General features: G+C 44.2%; 1 protein-coding gene across 7 annotated transcripts in view; it reads left to right on the top strand.

Moving 5' to 3' along the window:
- The window catches only part of LOC128339545 (UDP-glucuronosyltransferase 1-6-like), a 72374-nt gene that overhangs the window by 33967 nt on the left and 23211 nt on the right, over positions 1–15196 (top strand). The window contains exon 1 of one of the 7 annotated variants that reach the window (XM_053283676.1): positions 5379–7045. The exons of 5 other annotated variants lie outside the window; for them this stretch is intronic. In XM_053283676.1, coding sequence (XP_053139651.1) covers positions 6128–7045 — 918 coding nt within the window. In that variant the 5' untranslated portion in view covers positions 5379–6127. Of the gene's footprint in view, positions 1–5378; positions 7046–15196 lie in introns of those variants that run through there. One more of the 7 variants, XM_053283672.1, reaches the window with a different exon arrangement.

The raw sequence follows: 15196 nt of genomic DNA, 5'->3' as shown, positions 1-15196 counted from the left end.
GTAGGGAATTAGTGAGCTGGGGTGGAGCAGTCCCATGTCAGAAGAAATTTGTGCAAAGTTCTGGTCCCAGGGAAATAAACTGACAGAGAGTAGGTTAAGATTCAAATAAAGCAAGTTTTTATTTGAGGATTTAGGGGTGCAGCAGAGAAGAGGCAATATTGTTACTAAAATGTATTACATGTATTAAAATGTATTGAAGAGGTTAAGGCAATATTGTTACTAAAATGTATTACAAATATTAATCAGATACTTGCAAAGAGGCAATTTCACTTGGTGTCCAAATTAAATGAACTCCAGGCTGGCTAGAGAAAAGAAGGTTCAGAGAAACAGGGTTTTGGATTTAAGAAAGAGCAGGGATAGGGAAAGCCCAGAAGGGTGCAGTGGTTATCACACAAGCTTGTCCTTCTGTTTAGTGACAATTGGGCCCTCGTGGCTCAGGCACAGCTGAAGGACCTCATTCCTTGGCAACAGACTGGGAACCTGGAGGTAGCAGCGGCGAACTGAAAGCAGCCGGGGGGTTAGGCAGCAGGGGTGTCTGTTCTCATGTAGTCAGCTTCTCATAGCAGTGAAGTGGGCTGGGCAGATCAGGCCAGCAAGGAAAGCTGATCTGGAGGCTGAGAGCAGGAATGGCATGAAGAGCAAAACAGGGCCTGGTGTTATGGCTGGTGTCAGGTCAATCGCCCAAACAGTGGGGCAATTTGGTATAGGGACCAAATGAAGCACACTGGTTCATGAAACCAGGGCCAGTTATAGCCCAAAACAGGGGCGGTGCCACCGTTGGGCCAACAGGTTCAAAGAACCTGGGCCGCCAATGGAAAAGGCCACCGACACCAGAGGAACCCAGAGCAAACTCCCTGCTCCCACGCCCGGGCCGCCAAGAGCCCAGGCAAACTCTGTGCCAGTTATTTCAGGCAGCGCCTATTGCCCAATAGAATGTCACATGCAAAGGGGGCGTGGCCTGGGCTGCTGAGAGCCCAAACGAGCTCTCAGCTCATCATTTCAGGCAGCGTCGGCTGCCTGATAGGATGTTTCCCCCTTCCTCTCCCTCCAGAGAGAGGGAGATGAAGGGGAAAATGTTCTATCAGGCAGTTGGCGCTGCCTGAAATAACTGGTGCAGAGTTTGCCCGGGTTCTCAGCAGCCCGGGTGTGGGAGGGGGGAGTTTGCTCTGGGCTCCTCTGGAGCCCGAGCCACGCCCCTGTGTGTGTGGCATAACATGCACAGGCTCATTTGGAGGGGGCCACTGAGCGGGGCTGGACCCAGGCTGCCACTCAGCTGGCTCCACGCCCTGCCCAAAATGTGCCCTGGGGCAAAATGCCAGTCACTTCTGAGGAGGGAATTTCTGGTGGATCCCAATTTGCTTGGTAGCTGGTGAACATGGGGGTGATCGTCCTACTGCCTGCTAAGTGGCCTGTCCCCAACAAACAGGGTATCCACAATCCTGTGAGGCTCCTGAGCATGTTAAGAGTGGGAACTATAAGCATGTGATCCAAGACACAAACAGAGAGGCTTCTGGGAGCCTGCAGCATGGCAGTGCTGGCAACACCCCTTCTATCAACTTTACAATGCCTGGACCAATATGAAACAAATTGAGTACAGTTGTAGGGACACATAGGGACACCTCAATGGCACAGTTCATGATATCATCCACCCCAATCCAAGATGGTGGCTGCGTAAACATTTGAGGCACAAGTGGGCTAACTTGTAAACTGCCTAATTGATTTGAACCAAATTTGCTACAACTGTAGGGACACACAGGGACACCTAACAGGTGTAGTTTGTGATGATGTCATCCACCCCAATTCAAGATGTTGGACGCATAAAAGTTTGAGGCACAAGTGGGCTAACTTGTGGACCATCTACCTGATTTGAACCAAATTTGGTACAGTTGCAGTGAACATTAGTTTGTGATCCAAAACATCGGCATGAGCACTGTGAAGCAAGTGGCATGTATTGTGGTTTTCGTTGGACCTTTTGCACCAACTATCGTAATGACCACTAGGGGCATTGCAAGCACAGGTAGCTAGTGAGGGTCTCCTTACCTGTCCCTGCATTCCTTTGCTCTATGACCCCTGCCTTGACTCCTCAGGTACTTCCTGTAGTGAGTCAGTCCTCTTCCTTTCCTCCTAGAGAGAAGATGGAAACCTCTCTCTCTCTCTTTTCCTACCTATTCATTGAGGATATTCTCACACACAATGAAAACCGGGCTATGAGCGCCCAGCCAGTGCACGTGTGAACCGCTGGGAGCTGTGTGGCTCCCGATGGCAAGCCCACTGAATTCCCACCCCACTGAGGTTAGCGGAGTGCACCGTGTTCTGCTAACCCCGTTTGTCTGATTGTCTGCCACCCTGGTGCTCATAGAAGCCTGAAATCAGCCTGATCTACCTCATTTGGGAGGAAGGCAGGCTGAGGGAGGAGCTTCTTTGCCATGGTCTGTCTGCTTTCAGTGCGCTTTCTCACCCACTCGCTGCCCACCGTGACCTCATCTGCTATGGTTTGGGAGGCAGGTGCTGAGCTCTTGCCGCCATTCCCACTGCAACCCCACTGCACAGTGGCAGCCTACCATGACCACCAGTAAGTGTGTGCCCTTGCCACCTGGGGCCAAGTCCTGCCCCTAGGTGGCCCCACACACAAGAACCCCTGACTCCCCCCCCCACCCCTTGTGTCCTGATTTTGGCCAACATAATGTTGGCAATCCTACTTTCAAGGTTGAAATAAATAAGTTTTGACTTTCTTCAAATTAAGAAAAAAGATGGTTTCATGACATCAAGTTGGCAGTGCCATCAGAATGTTTGTGAGAAGAAAAGGGGAGGGGGAAGGGAGTGAGTGACTGGGGGGAGTAAACAGCCTCTTCTGTTGTCTTTAGTCCTGCAAAAAGCTGTGAAAGGGACCTCTGCAAGGGCTGACTGGTGAAATCTCATCCTCCCGCAACCCCACATAGAAGGAGAAATGTCCTGGAAAGGCAACCAGTACATTGAACACGAGTTGTTGTTGTTGTTGTTGTTGTTATTGATTCAATTTCTATACCACCCTTCCAAAAATGGCTCAGGGTGGTTTACACAGAAAAATAATACATAAATAAAATGGACCCCTGTCCCCAAAGGGCTCACAATCTAAAAAGAAACATAAAATAGACACCAGCAATAGTCACTGGAGGTACTGTGCTGGGGGTGGATAGGGCCAGTTACAGTCAGACGTAAAGCAAATAAAAATGTTGTAAAATAAAGTGCATTACACTTCATCATTACACAGTGAAGCCTTCTGTACATTACACGATGAAAACATTTGCTGTGCCCTACACAGTTACAGTTTGTTTTGAACTCAAGCACTGATGTCTGCCTCTTTATTTTGTCCGGCAGTGCTAAAAAAATATTTTTTACTTCCATTGTTCTGAACAGTCTTGTACTGACACCCTCCATTTTGGAAAGCAAGGATATTCATTAAGGAAAAAAACCTTTGGTTAACGGTATAATTATGGATGTGGCAGCTCCAAATGAGCTCCAAAAACTGAGGAAGTTAAATGGTCCATGATGTCTATGCCATGAGGGCATGAGATCTAATGTCCAGTCTGAGATACTGTTAACTGAGCAAAGAGGCACCTTTTAAAAGTGGTAGTTCTTTTTATTTAGCAGGGGAAGAGTAACTGGCCCTATCCACCCCCAGCACAGCATCCCTCCAGTGGCTGCTGCTGGTATCTATCTTGTGTTTCTTTTAGTGGTGTGCACAGAAATGTCCCTCCATGGACTGGTGCCAGAGGGGGTGGTTCTTTAAGGGCGAGGGGGTGCACTTACCCCTCCCACCACTCCCCCCCACCAGCGCTCCTTTAAAAAAAAATTTCTTGGGGCAGCAGCATACCTGCCTGCCACCCCTGCCCCTGTTTTTGGCCAGAAGTGGCCCGAAGTACCCTGTCCGCACGTCCAATGTGCGTACGGTACTTCCAGCCACTTCCAGCCAAAAACGGGGGCAGGGGCGGCAGAGAGGTACACTGCTGCCCCAAGAAGTTTTTTTTTAAAGGAGTGCTGGCTGGGGGAAAGCGGTGGGAGGGGTAAGTGTACCCTTGCCCTTAAAGAACCACCTCCCAGTGCCGAACCTTTGAACTGCGCCACATTTGAACTGGTTTGGAGGCCTCTTCAATGGCCTCCAGACAGGTTCGTGCACATCCCTAGTTTCTTTTTTAGATTGTGAGCCCTTTGGGGACAGGAAGCCATTTTATTTATTTATACCTATGTAAATCATTTTTGTTGAAAAGTGGTACATAAATATTGGTCTGTGTTGTACTGGCTTATGAAATCATAAACATGGAAATACAATTTGTCCTCCCAGCTCCAATGAATAATCTGCCTAAGCCGATGACAACAGTAAAGCAAAGGTCTTTTCCTGTGCGTGGTTCTTGTACCACCTTTGTTGGATTGTATTGTTTTTTGTATATTGTATGTACATAATATAACTAAAATTAGCTGATATCTATAAGTAGCCACCCATCCAACTAAGCTGTGATGTTGTTATGGAATAGTCAAATGATGCTTCCTTTTACTGAATCAAACCATGGATAAAGACAGACCGACACAATGTCTTCTGACTGGTAGTGTTCCAAGTCTAAAGGCGGCATCAGGCAGATGTCTTTCTCCACTTTTTTTCCTGGAGATGACAGCAGTTAAATCTCAAGTTTCCTGTGTGTGCTCTGCTACTGAGCTATGATTCCCTCCCATCACTTTATAGACTAACAAACTGTTCAGAATGTGTAAGCAAATAAAGTGTTGATGTTTTCTTTCTGCAGAGAAAGTGGAAGGTCTACAGTTGAAAAATTTCTCAAAAGGACAGATATGGAAGAAGCTGTGAGTTGCTGGCTGGAAGCAGAGACAGAAATAGAAAAACTAGGTTTCTGAATGCTCAGGAATGCTCAGTGTAGAAAATGTGTGTATGAAGAGAACTGACAGGGGAAATGACCCAAGTAAAAAAGGAGCAAGTAGATTGTGGCAAAAAATGCCAACTCACATAGAGCCGGGTCTCATGATCGGTGAGAGCCGGTTTGGTGAGCTGAGAGGGGAGAGTGGGCTTAGCCCACTCATGATCAGGGAGGGACACCTGGGTGACCGATTGGCTGCCCACACGATTGCCGGCTCTGTGACGGGGCTGGGGGGAGCAGGGGCTGCGCGGCCCCCGGAAGCTCCAGCATGCCCTGAGAGAGTGTGCAGGGCATGCTGGTGAGACCCCTGGAGCCAGAAGGCAGCTTTTCACCTCCCCTACAGGTGTCTCCTCATGAATAGCCATGGCGCGGAGCCACGCCATGGTTACTCACGATTTTTAAAAAATGGGTTTGTGGAGTGCTCACTCCGCAAACCCAGTTTTAGGGGAGGGGTATTTAGGCGAGTTAACCGCCTTGCGAGCCTGGTGGCTCCCACGATCAGCCAAAATCAGGCTAGGTTCCCCTAGCCCAATTTTGGCTGATTGTGGGAATAACGCCACTGTTTTGTCTGTTTCTATCAAACTCATTATGAAATGAGGAGGCATGACAGGGAACTGGAGGAGCCTCCTGGGATTAGGCCATGGTGCAGTGGTGGAGCGTCTGCTTGGCATGCAGAAGGTCCCAGGTCCACCCCCTGGCAACATCTCCAGGTAGGACTGTGAGAGACTCCTGCCTGGAACCTTGGAGAGTCACTGCCAGTCAGTGTAAACACAACTGAGCTAGATAGACCAAGGGTCTGACTCAGTAGGAAGGCGCTTTCTACATTCCTAAACTGTAACTATGATCAAGTCACTAATTTACCTCTTCTTCACAGCTTGTGGATAAAATGAGATCAGACCTGGAAAGCACTTTGTATGCTAGGAAGTGGCATATGGTTATGCATCATCCATCATAATTAAAAATATATGCAACTCTTAACTAATTGTTTTTTGTGAAATACCATAAATGTAATCAGTCCTCTTTGTTTCCAACATTATCACTAAATTTGCTTCAAGCCAAGTCAATCTGCATATCTCTTGCCATCCAGTCATGGCCTTACCAAGTCAACCTTTGACCAAGTCTTAAAAACTCAATTGTACCTTTGTAAATGTGCAGTGGAAAAACAAATATTTGCAGGTGAATAAAAGGCGAAAGGCTCACAGGCAACTCCTGTGAGTTTCACAATGGGATTTTTGCATTCATTTCATGTTGGATTCAACCACTGTGCAACCAGCAAGAAGACTTCTCTTGGACAAGGCATTTACCAGCTATCTGCACGGCTTTTTCTTATGGTTGTTTTCTGGAAGCTTTTAGATGGAGGGAAAGTGTTGGTAGTACCTGGAGACAACAGTCACTGGCTCAGCATGCATTTGGTTGTGGAACGTCTTCATCAGAAAGGGCACCAAATAGTAGTTGTTGCCCCCGATGTAAACTTGTTGATGAAGCCTTCTGTTCATTGCATGATGAAAACATTTGCTGTGCCCTACACAAAGGAATACCTGAATGCAGAATTTGTCACACTTGGCCACAAGAGTTTTACATACCAACCTTTCCTGGCAAAAATGACTGAGACATTTACAAGATTAAGGGCTATCAGAACAGTTTTTTCTACTAATTGTGAGCAGCTTTTGTACAACAAAGAGCTTGTTTCATACCTTGAAGAAAACACATTTGATGTTGTATTTATGGATCCATTGTCTCCATGTGGGCAGATCTTGGCTGCTTATCTATCCGTCCCATCTGTTTACTACTTAAGGGGAATGCCATGTGGTTTCGATTTTAAAGTAACTCAGTGTCCAAATCCACCTTCTTACATCCCAAAATTCTTCACTGGCAATACAGATCACATGACATTTAACCAGAGAGTGAAAAACTTTTTAGTCAGCTCATTGGAATTCATGTTTTGTTATATTTTTTATTCACCATACGAATTTCTGATTAGGGAATTCCTGCACCAAGATATGACAGTGTCAGAGCTTTATAGTCAGGCATCCATTTGGCTTCTGCGATATGACTTTGTATTTGAATATCCCAGACCTATCATGCCCAATATGGTCTTTGTTGGAGGAATAAACTGTGCAAGGAAGAATCTGCTAACTCAGGTTGGATTTTTTTCTTTTCATGTTGCATATTCTGTTCAAAGCTTCTGCTATCAAAAAAGAGTTTGGAGGGAGCAGGATTTAAATATCTGTGCTATAGGAAGCAGATATTTCAGATTAATAGGAAAAATTTACCTGTTGAATTAAGACCCAAGTTAGGTAAACAACTGTTTACATGTTGACATAATATAATTAAGAGTGACAATTAATTAACTGATTTAAAATAAACACAGTGACTGACTTGTGTCACTGTATCTAGAAGTACTAATAAAGTAGTAGTAAAGCAGTGGAGAAGAAATCATTGAAGTGTGAGATAACAGCTGCTTATTCCCCAGTTTGTGCACCTCTTTTGGGCAGAGAGCTGTCCTAATATTTTGTCTTTCTACAGCACCAGGAACATTCCCACAATTTAATAATAGATTCATTCAAGTATGGACCAGTAACAAAATATGCCTCTACATCCCTGTGTACATGTGTTACCTGAGCCTGTGACTGAGCATGGTGAAAAAACAAAAGACAGGAGTCCTTGCTCTAACTTGGGTCTTAATTAATGTGCACATTTTATTTTTTCTGTTTTCTGATTTGTGTGGGAGGGGGAACACTGGTGTTCAGTCCCATCTCCTTTTCATATAGTCCTAAAACTTCTTGAGTTAATATGAAGAAGTAGGGCTCTACAGTTTTGTGTAAATGCTACAGAGTGGGCTAAACCAGCTTTCTTCTGTTAGTTCTTATTGTGGTTAACTGAACCTCCAGAGTGTTCCCATAAAGCTAAGGAGATGTGAAGAAATTCCTGCCCACCAGCAACTGGGAGGTCAATACTTTATAACCCCCAAGAGATTAACTGTGTCAAACTCCTCCCCCTTCGGAAATGGAACAGGGCTGCCTGACTGGTGAGGCAGAGTTTCAGCATTTTCATCTGTGGATACTATTGGACTGCTGTCTCCTTCAGAAAAAGAAGGGGTCCAAGCTGAGAAATGTCCCACTTTTGCTGAAGCCCTCCTTCTCTCCTCCTCACCACTAAGTTCTATTATCTGCTTAATTGTCTGAGCTCATGAACATTCTGTGTGAAAATTGACCAGGGTAGTTGCCAGGGAGTGATCCCTTAGGAGCTTTTTCAGGTTTTTGTGAAACCAGAATATCTGCAGATCACCCCAAACCTGCTGGTTTTGATTGGTTGGTTGATTGATTGATTGAAGTGCCGTCAGGTCGGTGTCAACTCTTAGCGACCACATAGATAAATTCTCTCCAGGATTAACCGTCTTCAACTTGGCCTTTAAGGTCTCTCAGTAGTGCATTCATAGCTGTCGTAATCCAGTCCATCCACCTTGCTGCTGGTCGTCGTCTTCTTCTCCTTCCTTCAACTTTCCCCAGTATTATTTATTTATTTAACATATTTGTATACCACCCCAAACACAAGTCTCAGGGCAGTTTACAACAAAACAATAAAAATACATTAAAAGGTTTAAAAGGTTAAAATACAATTTAAAAGGTTAAAACTATTTTAAAAACACCAAACTATTAAAATAGTATCTAATTAAAAGCTTGGGTGAACAAATGTGTACTGACTGCCTTTTAAAAAGTTGTAAGAGATGGGGAGGCTCTTATTTCAGCAGGGAGCATGCTCCAAAGTCTCAGGGCAACAATGGAGAAGGCCCATCCCCGAGTAGCCACCAAATGAGCCAGTGGCAACTGCAGATGAACTTCTCCTGATTATCTCAATGGGCAGTGTGGCTCATAGCAAAGAAGATGTTCTCTTAAATATCCAGGGCCTAAGCTGTTTAGGGCTTATCCACAAAAAACTAATTAAACACTTCACAGCGGGTAATAGATGGCTCCAAGTTGTGATTCAAGGGAGGAGGGGCACTTACTAGCCCTCTCATAACCCTGAACAACTCCGCTGGATGTGAACTTGCGAATGCAGTGTGTGCTGAAAAGAATTGCTGAAAAGAATTGCTTCTTTGCTGCCCGTATTGCCAGAGCATAGATCTTCAAATATGCTCTATGTTGTAATCTGTTGGATTCGAGTTGAGTCTTCCTCCATTTGCACTCCGTCATCTACCTCACCACTTCAGCCCCTGTAGTTCCTCCGTATACCAAGGGGCCAATTTTGAAGCGGGTCAGAGAGGAAACTTAGGAGCTATCATGTCTACTGCCCTGGTGAGTTTGCTATTCCAGTTCTCCACCAGGGCATCAACAGGATCACCTGCAGAGCCAACACTAAATCCCTCCAAGGCTTCTTGGAACCCTACTGGCTCCAATAACCTTATCGGGCAAACCATTCTAATGGGCCCCTTGCCCCTGTGAAGGTGGGGTGTGACTGTGAGTCCAACCTTAACCAGATGGTGGTCTGTCCATGACAATGGGGAAATCACAGGAGTCCCAACCCATGGAACACCACCCTGATTAGAGTGAAAGGCCAGATCAAGCATGTGACCAGCAACGTGCGTCATTCCCAAGACCCCTTGAATGTCCATAGTTGGCCTATCCATAGCTGTCATGGCCATTATGAACTCCTGAGCTGCCCCAGACAGATTGGTCCCAGAGTGGACATTGAAGTCCCCCAGCACCACAAGCCTGGGAGAGTCCAACGCCAAACCCGAGACCAAGTCCATCAGCTCAGTTAGAGACTCTGTTGGGCAGCGGGGCAATCAGTACACCAACAGAAGTCCCAGTCTATCCCTGGTCCCCAAACCTAGGTATACACATTCAATATGGTGTTCAGATCAACAGGGATCGTGGTTAGGGAGCTGTTATTTTTATAGACCACAGCCACTCCACTTCCCTGCCCATGTCTCCACACCTGCTCTTCAACAGAGTACTCTGGAGGGAGAAGCTGGGGCCAGACTGGGCCACCAATGTCCCCCAACCAAGTCTCTGTAATACATACCAGGTCTGCCCCTTCATCCAGAATCAATCAGGTTTCTGTCTTATTCTGGACAGACCTGGCATTACAGAGGAGCAAGGTGGGGGTCTGTGGGAGGTTGGCACTGCTCCCCAAGGTCAAAGAGCTGGCGGGACAGCTGGAGGGGGGAACAGCTAATAGATTTCTGATTTCCCCTCCTCTGTAACAGCTTGCCAACGTTATTTCTTCTATTCACCACCACCACCAGAATAGCCACCACATAGTCAGTGGACTCGTCCCCTGTCTCCCTATCCCCAGACAAACCAAGACACATCTGAGACACTCAGGGCTAAAAACAACAGAAACTAAAATAAGGATATCAATCAATCAATTTTATTACAGCCATAGGCCATACAAAAGACATAAAAAAGCATTAAAACAAGATATTATACATAGTAAACATAATAAAACAGAGTAAAACAGTAAGCTCCTATGAATTAGACCTTAAACAAGATCTTAATCTGATAGCAACATTAAAGAATTTCGTCACCACTTTAGTGACCTCATTATTTTGGTCCTCAAGACAGAAGTTCAAATAAAAGGAGTTGGCTCTTCCTGGAAATTGCTCTAACAAAGGAAATATAAGTTCTGTCCTGGTATCACAGTAAAGAGAGCAATATAACAACACATGCAAAACCGTTTCAGGGAGGCCTGCACCACAAGGGTGCAGGGTGCACAAGCCAGAGTCTGGCAATCCCTTATCAAATATTTTTTCCAAAAGGGCTGAGGGCAGCACATTTATACAAGCCCTAGTAAATGCTATCCTAAACTTTAAAAAGTGTAGGGAAGCTAGATAACTAGTACCTCTATTCCCCAAAGGGGGCATGATCCCCCAAAATGAAAGAGAACACGTCCTGTTTCCCCAAGAAACAAGATTCTGATGCTCATTGTCATGGAGACGTTGTAAGAATATATCCTTTGCCTTCTCAATTCCCATAAGTAGAATTTCAGAAGGAGATAGACCCATTTGCAGCATTTTATTGTTGATATATGACAGCCAAGAGGAAAGAGTCCCTCCATAAGAACTAAAAGTAGGACGGCTCCTGATATTCCAAGCAAAGTTTGATCCATTTAATAAAGGTAAGCGCCCATGCTTTAGAGGAAATAGTAAGAGATCCAGATTCTAAACTGGATCTAAATGCTGAATAAGGTACACATCTGGGCACCCCAAAAATAGCCCTAAGGAAACTTGATTGAACCCTTTCCATCTCAGATGTTACTCCCTGAATCCAGAGTGGAACCCCATGAAATAATTGAGCTACCATCTTTGCTCAAAAAACCTGGAGAGCCATAGGTATATACTAGCCTCCTTTGGAATAGTAAAATTGCAAGAGATCATCGAGGGTTTTACGTGCAATGGAGATAGAATACAATCTTTGAGATTTCCAACTGAGTATATCGAAAATGTATACCAAGATATTTACATGTATAAACCTGCTCAATATTGTCCTTGTTTACCACCCACTTGTAAAATTCCCTAGCTTTAGTAAAAACCAGGACTTTAGATTTCTCATAATTAATAGATAAGTTGTTATCATTACAATAGCGGGCAAAAGCTCCCAGCAATCTAAGGAGGCCAAGACAGGTCTGGGACAGAATCACTGCATCATCCACATATAGCAACACTGGCACACAAATATTGGCCAGTTTGGGGGCATGTGAATCCACCGATCCTAAACACTGTGCTAAATTGTTAATAAAGAGATTAAACAAAGAAGGGGTCAGAACACAACCCTGCCTGACCCCATGAGTGACAAGAATTAAATCAGTTAATGCCCCATTAGGAGCACATCTGACTCTGATGGAAGAACTGACATGGAGTTGCATAATCAGGAACAATAATTTTTTGTCCATTGAGGATTTCCCAAGTTTGGACCACTATAATTCCCTAGGAATAAGATCAAATGCTGCTTTTAAATCCATAAAAGCAGCAAAAAGTCTACTTTTGGGAGCATTAGGATATTTACATGCTAGTTGGTTCAAAATCATACAGTGGTCGAGAGTGGAATGACCTGCTCTAAAGCCTGCCTGCTCGATCGTAGGATTTGCTGTTCAGAAATCCACACCAAGTTTGGATAACAAATAAAGGGCATATACTTTGCCCACCACCGAAAGCTGGCTAATGGGCCTATAGTTAGACAGGTCAATATGGGAACCCTGCTTAAAGATCGGGACCACTACTGCTATTCTTCATTTTTCAGGGAAGATACCTGTACTATTTATCGAAGTAAACAAATTAGCTAAAATTGGGGCCCACCAGTTCACGTTGGCTATCAAAACCTCTGGAAGAATAAAATCAGGGCCAGGAGCTTTACCAGTTTTGAGAAGACTTAGTAAATCAGCTATTTCACCAGACAGAATTGGAGGCCATAGAGTTAACACCTCAGATGAAGGTGGCACAGAGAGTCGCGTGGGTTGAGCATCATCATAGAGAGCATAGAAGTGGGATTCCCACATTCTAGCTGGAATCCTGCATAATATATTAGAATAGTTTGCCACCAAAATGATTTTCCAAAAAGCACGACTATCTTTGTTGTTTGTGGCCAATATTAGCTTGTCTCAGGTGTTTTTTTAGCACCGGAATCTTGGCAAACTTGAGGCTCCTTTTATAGGCCTTCTTTATCAAAAAATATGTTGGTGGAAGATTGTGATCTAAACTCAAACAATATTATCCATATATGCCCTTCAACTGACCGTGCAGTCTCCTGCAGCATGAGTCAAACCTGTTATTAGATTGTTTCCCATTGTATGTGCATAGAGAATGTGGATAACTAAAATGCGAAATCTTTTGGTACAACACACCTTCTAGGACCTCATAAGCAGTAATTGCTGGCAGACCTGGTTGATCTAATACAATTAAGTTGTACAAATTACTTCCCTCAGAGGAATCGTATAAAGTATTCAGCTCGTTTTCAACTTTCTTTGACCATTTGATTTTGCAACCCAACTTAGATGGTCTTTGCTCAATCTGACATGGGCAAGGGGTGTCCTCTCTCCCCCGAGGAAGGTCTAAACAGGTGAGCATCAGAAGATGATCACTAAAAATTTGCTCACCCACCTCAAAAGATGTAACCCGGGGGAACAGGGAGCGGGAAATCATAACATAGTCAACTACACTACACCCCCGCGAAGGAAGGAATGCATATTTGCCGGGAATATCCAGTGATATAGTACTGTTTAGTAATACCAGCTCAAATATTCTAGCTAAATGGATCAATTGCACTCCAGACTTATTAATAACTTTATCTTTTGACAGCCGATTTGGTACAGGAGATTTCTCAATGCAATCCCCCCACTTCCATAAATGAGAAGCCATTAATGTGCTGTCATTTGTGCCACATCTAGAATTAAAATCACCCATAAGGATGACCACAGCATGTGGGTATTTTAATATTGCTTCCATCTTGTATGAATCTAATTGTTGCCAAATGTTGGTGGATAAACTGGAAGTTAAATCTGGAGGGATATATACGTTGAACAGCAATATGTCCCCACTTATGGCTTTAAGCAGAATAGTCATAGCATACGGAGGAAGATCAGGTAAACAAATAGATTCAACATTAAGGGCTAGTGATACACAACAAGCCAAACCCACCTTAGACCTTCCCCTGTTGTTATCTGGATAAGCTTTCAATACATGTACAGTATAACCTCTAATAATCAAGTCTTCTTTGGACTAAGTCTCTTGGAGCATTAAAATATCCCAACGTTGCAGAAAGGTAATAAACTCCATGTCTAACCTTTTCCTGGACCATCCAGCTATGTTCCAACTAAGAATTTTCCAGTCAAATTGCCTACAAGTTGCATTATGTTCCTCCAGTTCAGCTCAGAGATATAAGTCAGACAAAGCCTCTGTGGGTAAAGATCTAAAGCCATTTCCTAGTCTAGGTGTAAGCCAGCGGGAGATTCATTACTGCAAAACTAGACACTCCACCATCAGATGAGGCAGGATCAACATTTAGATTATAAAATCCCTGCTTGGGAGGACCTGGCCGAAAATGTAACTTCACTGGAAATTTCACCTGCTTGTCTGAAACTCCACTTAAATTGGCAGAGGGGAAAAAGAAATTGGAAATTTTAGTCTGTCTGAGATGATGGGAGTCTGGAGTAGGCAAGTTGTTAAATTGATTCCTATCACAAATAGGAGCAGAAGGAGCCTTCTCCAGTAATACAGAACTCCTGTTGACCTCCTGAGCCATCTTCTTTCTGTTCTTACAATTTTCTGCCAGAATAGTCTCAAGAGAGGTTAGTTTAGTAATATTGATCCAGAGGCCATCCTTAAGAAGAGATCCAGTGATTATTTCAGAAATACTTTCCTCATCCGAAGATCCCAAAGAGCTAGAGCTAGAGGGGATAGGAGGAGTACAAAAGTTCTGAGACCTGGAGATCAACAATGGGTCCTTAGAATTTGGACCACTCAGATCTTCTAGTTCTGGAACCTCCCCATCCTCCAGAAACTGCGGAAAATTAAAGTCATCTGACAGTTTTCCAACTTCTGAAATTGTTATAAAGGAGTAATCTTTATGTTCACCAGAAGGCGGGGAAATCGGGCTGGGTGGAACATGGGCATCCAAACGGAATCTCCCAACCAACAACCCTGATAAGGATTCTGGGTCGCAAAGAAAGGATGGCTCCCTTGAACTCCCCTCTGCAAATCCTCTTTCCTCCTAAAATCACGCATGACCATACTGGAATTTGTAGCATCATTAGGGAAATTCATCTGATTCGTATTCGTGTGCATAAATTCCGCAAAAACCCTCTTGGGGAAAATTTCCCACACAGCCAAATGGCTCCTCAATCTTAACAGTGATTGCGGGATCAAAGCATGATCAAACGTGAGCAATAGTTTGAGCATATTAGTTTTAAGAAGTCTTAACTCTAAGAATGCTGTCAGATCAATGGCTTGTATGGGAAAAGCCAAAATTTGAGCCAGAGACCTACAAATTTGCACTTTTGAGTTCCACCTCTGATGCTTAGTTGGATTTAAATATATATCCAGAATAAGTTGTTTAGGTTGGTATACTGACCAAAAAGTTCTTATATTCTCCCCATAATTATGATGTCCAAGATGAATTGGGGGGGGGGCCCTCCACAGATACTGAAGCCTCCATATAATGGTGTTTGGTCTGGGAGTAAGGGCTGTAATTCCGTCTGTACACCAACATCAGCAGACTAGTGGTTCGCCTTCAAACTCGTTACTATAGGAGCCCTGAGTTTATCATTTAAAATAGACTTAGTACTTTCTTCAGTTC

Source organism: Hemicordylus capensis, chromosome 1 (genome assembly GCF_027244095.1).
Source record: "Hemicordylus capensis ecotype Gifberg chromosome 1, rHemCap1.1.pri, whole genome shotgun sequence".
Classification (NCBI taxonomy): domain Eukaryota; kingdom Metazoa; phylum Chordata; class Lepidosauria; order Squamata; family Cordylidae; genus Hemicordylus; species Hemicordylus capensis.
This window is presented reverse-complemented; position numbering and strand designations above follow the sequence as displayed.